Source organism: Panulirus ornatus, chromosome 21, assembly GCF_036320965.1.
Source record: "Panulirus ornatus isolate Po-2019 chromosome 21, ASM3632096v1, whole genome shotgun sequence".
NCBI lineage: Eukaryota > Metazoa > Arthropoda > Malacostraca > Decapoda > Palinuridae > Panulirus > Panulirus ornatus.
In genome coordinates this window covers 2,568,704-2,580,154 of record NC_092244.1, presented here as the reverse complement: position 1 = coordinate 2,580,154, position 11,451 = coordinate 2,568,704, and the positions used below count along the sequence as shown (strand labels likewise).

The 11,451-nt window shown below is 37.0% G+C and overlaps 1 protein-coding gene across 11 annotated transcripts in view; it reads left to right on the top strand.

Moving 5' to 3' along the window:
• The window catches only part of Nca (neurocalcin homolog), a 716,194-nt gene that overhangs the window by 643,666 nt on the left and 61,077 nt on the right, over window positions 1-11,451 (top strand). For all 11 annotated transcript variants that reach the window (XM_071675479.1, XM_071675475.1, XM_071675469.1 and 8 more), the window contains 2 exons: window positions 3,780-3,932; window positions 6,691-6,809. In XM_071675479.1, the coding sequence (XP_071531580.1) occupies window positions 3,863-3,932; window positions 6,691-6,809 (189 nt within the window). In that variant the 5' untranslated portion in view covers window positions 3,780-3,862. The remainder of the gene's footprint in view (window positions 1-3,779; window positions 3,933-6,690; window positions 6,810-11,451) is intronic.

Below are 11,451 nucleotides of genomic sequence, written 5' to 3'. Positions count from 1 at the left end.
AAATTAAAGCAAAATAGTAATAGGATGAAGGAAGTGACTCTGAAAGGAGTAAGAAAATTTTATAGCAAAAGAACCCATTATATAAAGTTTAAATGTAAACAGACTGCTGGAGAATAAAAAGTGTATCAAAATAAAATGTCAAGTGAGTAGATTGGAACCACTGAGAATAGGGTTCACCTGTAATATACTTACTTAAAAAGAAAACATAGACAAAGGAATGGTTCTGAGTATGGACCATTGAAATAACATTAGAGGAACTACAATTGTAAGCAAGGCCACAGTTTTAAGTGAGAACTGTTGTAGCAGAAGAGGAACTAATCTAATCATTAAAGCCGCAGTTGAAGAGAGAGGCTGTTTGGAAATACAATGATGCACAAGAAAGATTTTTTGTGACAGCAGTAGATTGAATGAGGGGATGTTAGCATGTGCAGTGTTCTTTATGAAGGACAGGCAACGGTACATGTGAAGTACCATTTAGAAAAGCAGTAGTCCATATTAAGGACACTAAAAAATGGTAGCAGTCCCAGTATAGATAGGTAGTTTATTGAAGTAAAGGCAATATCCTTGGTTTAGGATGTTAAGGCAAGGAATAATTCAAAGAACTTTTAGAAACAAAAGGTCCTAGTAAAGGATAGTCAGTTTTTGCAGTGACCCTTCTGGCTGGAAAATATTATGCTTTGCCAAAGAACATGCCATTTGACCTCCAAATGATCCATTGGCAGACACCCAAAGAACCTCAGGAAAAGAGTATGCAGCCTAACTAGATGTGTTGATGTTGGAAAAAGAGCACTGGTAGAGCTTCTGTACCTTCTTTGAAGAGTCTTCTTTAGAAGGAGATTCCCAAAAAGAGATAGAGTTCATCTTCTGACCCTGTGGTCATAGACTTTTTTGTGGTGAAATTAGATGAGAATGACATTTACTCTTTGCTCTGAGGTTAGAGCAATAAAAGGAGAAATGTAAGGAGTAAGTTCTCAGCTAGGAAAACAACTGAAAAATAATGTACTTTTTAGTAGTGAGACTACTAAGATCAAATTCCATTTTCAGGAGTCAAATACTTGAAAATTATATTAGCATCACATAAGATATGTATCTACAAACAAAGGAATATTATGTTTAACCCTTTTCCTCCATGACTGAATTTAGGATGGTTCCCAAAAAGTGTCAATTATGCACCACATAAAGATTTTAGTTCAGGAAAGTATACCAAAACTGCTTATTTCAAAGCTGAAGCATAATTTTGAAGGAATGAATGCTGCTGACATCCCTTTGGTGTACCCATACATTTTTTTGTTAAGGGAGTTCAGCTGTTCCATTTTATACACCATATTAAGCAAGCGTGTGAAGCCCATTTACTCTCTTGCAGTTTAGATACATATTGTCCTTTCTAATACATAAATGAATGTCTCATCATGCAATTCTTAGAAGCCAATAAACTTTACTGTGGTGTGACAGTCCACAGTGAACCTTACTCTCCTCCAGGAGACAGTTAAACTTCCTGTGGTTGAACCCTCTTCCTCAAATGAAATTCAATTTTCATAACATCCATAACATTATTCATCTTTTAATATTCACTAGATAAAGCTTTTTGATGCAGTATGTGGTGGAATTTACAGAACTGATGTTATATGTTGACAGCAAATTTTCCTTACATTCTATAGCAACTTCAGATTTCTTAGCCAAAATTTTAATTACCCATTTGTACAGTATGGGGAGAGTTCTACACTTATGGGTCCCCATATCCTGAATGTACCATGCCATCAAGTAGCCTTTTAAACTTTTGTAAGCTGCCAGCATTTACTGCTGATCATATTGTCTGTGAACAGACTTAAAGCATGTGCCCAGTGTACACCCAATCTGTCTGGAGCTCCCATCAAATTGTTGGAGAGGTTATCAAGTGTTATTGTGTCTTTCATTGGAACCAGTTCCACAAACAATTCTGTTATGTGTATATTTTCTTCAGCATCACAAATGAAAAGTGCAGACTGTGCCATGCAAGGTACTTGTGTACTTTTTCAGTTGCAGCCAAAACTTCAGCAAAGGACTTGATTTTGTCCTGGAGATGTACCACTCAGATTCTTTGATATATCAGTGATTCACTCTGCATTATATTTCTTGAGAGACATATTTGCAAAAGCTTGCCGCTTAGTTAGATGGATTAATTTTGTGACCTCTTTATCTTCAGAAGGTCCTTTTTCAAAAATGGTTACAAAATAACAGCTTTTTCCTGGGCACTCACATCACATTTCTAAACTGCAGCCTCAGTTTGTTGATAAAAATAGGTAAAAACTGATTGCTGTTTTTCCAGTGACTGTTCTCATTTAGAAACATTACCATCATGCATCCTTCCTACACATTTATTGTATTTTTCACTGTGGTTTGTGTAGTGAAGCCAAATGTATTCATTTGCAAGAGTTCCTAATTGCGTACATATAATATGTTGGTTTTTCACTAACTTTTGCAAAAGAATACAGATTTTTCATTTTTTTCATTTTTCTTATCCAAAAAATACACTTCATTGGTATTTCTCTTCTTCAGTAAAAACATTGCCACTTACCAATTTTTTAAAACTCTTCTTGTAAAATTTATCAAATATCACCAAAAACATACTCTTACATTCATATTAGGGGTAACACACCCCCACATCCAAATTGATGCTGTACAGTACTGTTAAGTGAGTCAATGTTAGATAGTGAAGTAAGTGAGTATACAAATAGACAGATTTTTGTTTTTAGCCTTGCACAAAATTAGACATACTTTTTCATGTTTTTATTATATTTTTGCATAAAGTCCTCTGAAGTTGGTTTAAAGTAAAGACCTCATCCTGGGTCAGGAGTTATTTGTGGGCTGAGCAAAACTGTTTAGCAGGCCACTTGAAGCCCTGAGTGTAAACAATCCCATAGCTGAACTGCAATTTTTTAGCTTGATTAAGAATTATTCTTGTAACACTGAAGTGCAATTCTTTAGCTTGATTAAAAATTATTCTTGTAACAAAGGAAAAGCAGGTATGAAATACATAAACTGTGCAACAGATGGAAGCAGAAACTGTGCAACAAATAGAAATAGAGATATAGTGTGATAAGGAATTTATTGTACCCCATACCTCTGGAAAGTATAAACACAGTGGTCCCCGTCATGTAACAGTCAGAGACTAAAGAAAGAATAATGAAATGAAATGGTGCTTAAAACCTGCATAACCATGAGACCAAAAAATGGTAACAATGTAAATGAGGAAGCAGGTTGAAATGAAGAAGTTAGAACTAAGTATCTTCTAGTTCTTGAAGCATCAGTCAGGCAGAGTAAATGTAAGCAATGATGGTTTTGGAGACAGTAATGTAATGATCCCATATATTTTTTAACACTCTATTGAACAAGCTAACATATCCTCACCTTCCAAAAAGAGTCCCATCAGCCACCATTACATCAGGAGAATTGTTGCCAAAAATCAAAGTTTGGTCAGCCAGTACTACACCAGGAGAATGTGTTACTTTGAAAGTCAGGTGAAACAAGCAAAGGTAAAATTTTATTTTTGCTTTTACTATTGTTAATGAAGATTATTCATTGTCTGTAATTTATAGTTTAGGACTTGTTTATATGTCTTTCTGTATACTGCCATATAATCCTTACTTCAGAACCAAGGCAAGGTAGCACCAGCAGACTCTTCCTCAAATTTCTTCCATAATAACTTCATTGATGTATATCAACAGCATTAGCATTCATTTCCTTGGGGGAAATATTTTAAGTGTAGATGTAGAATATCACACGTATCTTTCTGTTTACAGTGGCGTGGGGCTCACAAGAGGTGCAAGCTGAAGAGGTCTGTTAGGCATAGCAGGTGACCAAGAGTTCTTACGCACATACAGCCATGGGCAAGCAGAACAGCAAACTCAAACCAGAGGTCCTGGAGGATCTTCGCTCTAATACAGAGTTCACAGGTTAGAAACTGTAGGGAAATACTGAGGTTCTCATTTATAGAGTTTATGTAGACAGCAGGCTTTATGAGAAAAGGACAAATTGATGGGAATTTCATTTAATGCATCATGAATAACAGTGCCATTTCCTCAACTGTTATGTCAAAAATTGCTACCAAAGATAAGAAAAAAAGAAATTCCCTCACTAAAACTGAAATTTTTACTTTCTCTGAGAATTTCTGATGCTGTCATTCCACTTTATTTTGTTATTTTGTCTCTAAAAAGATTTATGTTCTAAGAATATTTCTCTCTCATGGTATGATTACACAAGAAAGACATGCGGTGATTCCTACATGTTAGCCCCACCATTCTGGCAGCATCTCATTGTAGGTAATCATAGGTCTCTCTCTCTCTCTCTCTCTCTCTCTCTCTCTCTCTCTCTCTCTCTCTCTCTCTCTCTCATATGGCAGGAGAAAATCCAAACCAAAACTTTTGCATTCACTCATCTGGGCAGATTGTCAGTTAAAGAACAGCTAATCAGGCTCAGGGATCCAAGAGGAATTGTAGAGAATGATGTAAGGATATACGAGAAAGTGAATGATAAATATAAAAGTGTTTTCACAGTGGAAAACGCTATTGCTACAACACCAATGAGATGGAATAGGGAGGAAGTTTTGGAAAGCATTGAGACATTAACAGAATACTAAAAGGTCTTGACCCATACAAAGCTCATAGTCTTAGTGAAATTTCACCATGTGTGCTGATGTTGTGTGTAAATACACTAGACAGACCTTTTGAAATACTGTTTAAGGTGTTCCCGGAGAAAGGCAACTGTTTAAGGTATCCCAGGAGAAAGGCAAAGTGCCAGGGAAGTGGAAAAAGGCAAACTTCATACCTGTTTATAAGAATAGAGACCAGTCTTCTCAACACATGTGGTCTTTAAGGTTCTGGAAAAGAAATCAAAAAGCAAGAGTCTTTGTAATGGACCTGTTAGGTATCTGATAGAGAGTGAGCTCTGTCCTAGGCATATGGGAAGGTTAGGGAGATTTTTTTATATCTAAACATAAGAAGTTGGATCACCAGGCAAAAGTAAGGGGGAACTTTCACTGAAAATTGGATTATATTAATGAAAGGGAACAAAGGACACATGTCAGAGGAGCATTCTCAAAATGAGTTGCGTTCACACACACACACACACGTGTATATACATTTCTGTCTTTTCTGGATGATTGTCGTTGGTGTGGTATGGTGTATGGAGGAGGGTCATGACCTCTTGTTTGTGGGTGGCTGAGTCTCTTTGCCTATACATTTATCTCTCTAGTTACAAGTGGTAAGAATAAAAGATCTTACCAAGAAAATAAAGAATGCAGGTGTAAGAATAATTAAATCCCAAAGAAGAAAACAGAAAATAAGTAAAGAAAGTGTTCTACAAAACATGAAAGAAACTCAAAGTTACTGTTCACACACTGGAATAAAAAACAATGAACCAGATAGTGAAGACTTTAAAATGGTTGAATAGCATGAAAAAGACCTCAAGGTTATACATAGGATATTAACTGAAGGGTACAAATCTATGTTCATCTCAAAATGCAGAGAAACTGACCAACATGATGAAGATGCACTCATAGATATTGACGTATCATGTGATGATGAAACAGAGTGATTGATCAGCTCTGAGAAAACAAGGCCTTTAGACCAAATGGAATCCTAGCTATCTTCCTCGAGAAAACAAAAATAGGAATAGCAAAACTATTATCAATTTTATTGATAAGGCAAAGTCTGGATGAAAGGAATATTACAGACGTTCACAAAATGGCATTTGAACCAATACACAGAGGATGATCTAAGCTGATACCTAATCATAACAGATCAGTTAACTTGACTTTGTACATAATAAAAGTCTTTGAAAGAGTGATAACAGGAAATAGATAACAAATCATAACATCAGTTAACTTGACTTTGTACTTAATAAAAGTCTTTGAAAGAGTGATAAAAGGACTTGTACAAGAATATCTGCCTAATAACAGTTTTATAACAAAATCCAGCATGGATTTGTACCAGGAAGAAGTATGCAAACTCAATATTAGCTCTTTACATTGACACCTATGAAAGTGTAATGCAAAAAAAGGTAACAGCCACTGATTTTTTTTGTTTATTTAGCAAAAGCATTTGACAAAAAAAAAAAAAAGTTTTTGCCAGAGGAAGTAGCTGAAGAAAACATTAATGGGAAGTTAGGAAGATAGGTTGAAGTTTTTAAGTAACAGAAAGTTCAAAGTGGTAGCAAATGGAGTAATCCTGATGATTGATTTGTGTCAATAAACCCAGCAAATTTATTGTGATGAAGGGCTTCTGTCCAGGGTACTTAAAAGGAATGGTCTTAGTCTCAATATTCTTCATGTTGATATCAGACATTGACAGAGAAGTGAAGGAAAGCACAGTAAGGAGCTTTGCTGATGACACCAGAATAAGCAAAACAGTTGGATCAGAAGCCAATCTAGAGGAGTTGGAAAAAAGACTCCAACACAATGTTAGAAAGGGGGAGTATGTGAGTGAGAGATTTTATGGTTTGGAAGTATGTATGATAAAAGAATAAGGATGCATGGCTGAAATTATCAATGGGTTACACAAATGAATATTGGGAGATAGCTTATTGGGTATGGATATGAAGACATACCATCATGTTCAACCAATTTCAGGTCACAGGCTTAAATTATAGGTGTTCATTGTATATTGGCAAGCATAGTATAAGGATACTATTCAAGTATTTTATGTATACTTACAGACTCTGAAATTCAAGAGTGGTACAAAGGTTTCCTTAAAGACTGCCCTACAGGACACCTTTCTGTTGAAGAATTCAAGAAGATATATGGAAACTTTTTCCCATATGGGGATGCATCAAAGGTATGTCTTTTCTGCAGAGATTGACTATAATTTCATGCCACTGATGGTTAAGTAAGCTTATGTACTAAACTTTACTGTTTAAACCCTGAAAACTTTAATTTGTTATGGTACATGGAGATTCATGTTGTTAGAGCTAGTCTTCTTGCGATCATTATGTGGCATAGTTTTTTGTGATTTATTGCCCCCAGCAGGCAAAAAAAAAAGAGTGCTAATTTATATAATAGTGTCCAAAGGAAAATATGATAGATGAGATGGTCCGTTTTATAACACCTTTCATTGAAAGAAGCCTATTCATCCTTTTTGAGTGTTTTGTATAGTTTAATTTCACACAACAGTAAATGTTACTATCTCCCAAGGACATATGATAATCTGGAGATTGTTACACAGCATAACAAAGAAGAATACAAGATTAATCTTTCCCATGAAGTACTTGGTTATGAAATAATAACTACATACAAGGCTATTTCAGTAGATGACAATTTTTAAGCTGTTTTATGTGCCTGTAGTAAAAAGGCATCTTGAAAGAAGGCTTTTGTGGTAATGATGTGTGTCACTGTAATTGAATTATGAATTCCCTTTGTAATATAGTCTTTTATGACTGGTATGTTACCTTCTCGTTCTATGCCTATTAGATGTAGATCTTTAATAACATCTTCAGAGTTGGAATGTTTCTCATAGAAATGCAGCATTTTACTGTTTTAAGATGATACTCTTAATCCTTTAGCGGTGCACCCATGTTTATCTCCCTTGTCTTCAATCAGTTTTTTATTTTACAAAAAGTATAAGTTTTTAATGTAACCAAATAGCTCTAGTCCTTCTGGTTAGTAGTTGCATTACATGAATAATGTAGGTAGTAGCTGGTAGGCAATCAGCAACCAGGAAGGTATATTACAAGTACTATCCGCCTGGGTATCAGGAGGGTTAGTGCACTCCTCTGACCCAGGTAACTGTCTTTTCTCTCTGCCTGCCCCACACATGGACTACTGGCATTCTGTCCACAAACATACTATCTCTCCTTGTCATATATAACAACTCACACGGTTCATTCTTTGTAATTCTAGATTTTCCTGCGGTGAACACCATGCCCTAGCCCTGTTATTAGGCAAAATGGTCAAAGCAGTAGATAGAAGTAGTAGATAGTAGGTAGGAACATTTAGGCAGGAGCATTAAGTGGAAACATTAGGTAAAAGTGGTAGGTAGGAACATTAGGCAGTAGCATTAGGTAGTAGTCAGTAAAACATTAGGTAGGAGTCTCTGCAAACACTGCATTAGAGGAGCCTTCTGCCAGTGGCCTGTTAAGGGTGAGGCACTAAAGGCTAAGAAGTGGCACTGTTGTTCACTAGTTATGGAGATTCTAATGCTGTGACCACCCCCTTAAGGGAGTTCCAATTGGGAACAGTTGTCAGAGATGTAGACAGATAGATATCTGTGTGCTGTATCCTTGTTTTTATTGTGTAGTATCATATTCATGGTTATCTATATGTGCATATGAGAAGGATGGTTTACACTTATTGGGCCCATATCCTAACCATCCGTCTGTCATACATATTCTCAAACTTTTATTCTTCTTCATAGTTAGTTTATCCATTCATCATTTAGTCTTCTCATCTTGTTTTATGCATCTCTTGCCAAGTATATTAATGCTTATTCAAATTGATCAATTCCTCCTTATTTCAAAGAAGGACTTTGAGATCAGTTGAAGAACTTGGTTGTAATTACATCTGTCCATGTCATTTTCTTTCCTCTCACATCTGTAAGTTAGCTCATTCTTCAAATATAGTTTTCCAACATTGGATTTTCTCAAGCACAATTACATACTTGTCTCATGAAGAGTAACCAAACTCATGGTGCATTGTATAATTTGGGTCAGATAAATGCCTTAGATATTTTTCTGAAAAACTTTATCTTTTGTGCTTGAAAGTAAACTTTAAATTGATAAATACATATGATTTAGTATACAACTTTTTTAATATGGATTTCTAGTGACGGTTTTAATACGGCATCAGTTCTTAAGTTCCTGTTGCGGTTAGATGATTTTGAAGCTTGTCCTTAATATACTGTTTCCTATCTTTACTTTGGCTGAATTTGTTGAACTGAATTTCATTACCCATGTATCTTACTATTGAGGGAGCTGTTTATGTCCCTCTATAGGTTGTCACAATCCTAAGTATTCCTGATGCACCTAGCATCATTTGTAAAAATATTCAAATATGTTTTAAGTACTTTCAGAAAGAAATTTACAACGATATATAAAAGCAATAACCCTAAGGGCCTATGAAATGTCTGGTGTAAACCATGGAAAGGTCTGTGAGGCCTAGATGTGGACAGGGAACTGTGTTTTTGGTGCATTACACAACAACTAGAGACTGAGTGTGAATGAATGTGGCCTCTTTTGTCTGTTTCCTTGTGCTCCCTCGCTAATGCAGAAGACAGTGATTAAGTATAATATATATATATATATATATATATATATATATATATATATATATATATATATATATATATATAAAACTGGAGGAAGTGAAGTGTCTTAGATATCTGGGAGTGGATTTGGCAGCAGATGGAACCATGGAAGCGGAAGTGAATTATAGGGTGGGTGAGGGGGCGAAAGTTCTAGGAGCATTGAAGAATGTGTGGAAGTCGAGAACATTATCTCGGAAAGCAAAAATGGGTATGTTTGAAGGAATAGTGGTTCCAACAATGTTCTTTGGTACGAGGCGTGGGCTATGGATAGAGTTGTGCGGAGGAGGGTAGATGTGCTGGAAATGTTTGAGGACAATATGTGGTGTGAGGTGGTTTGATCGAATAAGTAATAATTGGGTAAGAGAGATGTGTGGTAATAAAAAGAGTGTGGTTGACAGAGCAGAAGAGGGGGTTTTGAAATGGTTTGGTTTGAGGAGAAGTGGGAGACCAAACTGGAGGTGGAAAGATGGAGTGAAAAAGATTTTGAGTGATCGGGGCCTGAACATGCAGGTGGGTGAAAGGCGGGCAAGGAATAGGGTAAATTGGAACGATGTGGTATACTGGGGCTGACGTGCTGTCAGTGGATTGAACCAGGGCATGTGAAGCGTCTGGGGTAAACCATGGAAAGTTGTGTGTGGCCTGGATGTGGAAAGGGAGCTGTGGTTTCAGGCATTATTGTATGAAAGCTAGAGACTGAGTGTGAACGAATGGGGCCTTTGTTGTCTTTTCCCAGCGCTACCTCATACACATGAGGGGGAGGGGGATGGTATTCCATGTGTGGAGAGGTGGCGATGGGAATGAATAAAGGCAGACAGTGTGAATTGTGTGCATGGGTATATATGTATGTGTCTGTGTGTGTATATATATGTGTACATTGAGATGTATAGGTATGTATATTTGCGTGTGTGGACGTGTATGTATATACATGTGTATGGGGGTGGGTTGGGCCATTTCTTTTGTCTGTTTCCTTGCGCTACCTCGCAAACGCGGGAGACAGCAACAAAGCAAAATAAAAAAAATATGAATAATATATATATATCCCTGGGGATAGGAGAGAAAGAATACTTCCCATGTATTCCCTGCGTGTCATAGAAGGCGACTAAAAGGGGAGGGAGCGGGGGGCTGGAAATCCTCCCCTCTTGTTTTTTTTTAATTTTCCAAAAGAAGGAACAAAGAAGGGGGCCAGGTGAGGATATTCCCTCAGAGGCCCAGTCCTCTGTTCTTAACGCTACCTTGCTAATGCGGGAAATGGCAAATAGTTTGAAAGAAAAGAAAAGAAATATATATATATATATATATATATATATATATATATATATATATATATATATATATATATATATATATATTTTTTTTTTTCTCTTTTTTTTTTTTGTCGCTGTCTCTCGCGTTTGCGAGGTAGCGCAAGGAAACAGACGAGAGAAATGGCCCAACCCACCCCCATACACATGTATATACATACGTCCACACACGGAAATATACATACCTACACAGCTTTCCATGGTTTACCCCAGATGCTTCACATGCCCTGATTCAATCCACTGACAGCACGTCAACCCCGGTATACCACATCGATCCAATTCACTCTATTCCTTGCCCTCCTTTCACCCTCCTGCATGTTCAGGCCCCGATCACACAAAATCTTTTTAACTCCATCTTTCCACCTCCAATTTGGTCTCCCACTTCTCCTCGTTCCCTCCACCTCCAACACATATATCCTCTTGGTCAATCTTTCCTCACTCATTCTCTCCATGTGCCCAAACCATTTCAAAACACCCTCTTCTGCTCTCTCAACCACGCTCTTTTTATTTCCACACATCTCTCTTTCCCTTACGTTACTTACTCGTTCAAATCACCTCACACCACACATTGTCCTCAAACATCTCATTTCCAGCACATCCATCCTCCTGCGCACAACTCTATCCATAGCCCACGCCTCGCAACCATACAAAATTGTTGGAACCACTATTCCTTCAAACATACCCATTTTTGCTTTCCGAGATAATGTTCTCGACTTCCACACATTCTTCAAGGCTCCCAGGATTTTCGCCCCCTCCCCCACCCTATGATCCACTTCCGCTTCCATGGTTCAATCCACTGCCAGATCCACTCCCAGATATCTAAAACACTTTACTTCCTCCAGTTTTTCTCCATTCAAACTTACCTCCCAATTGACTTG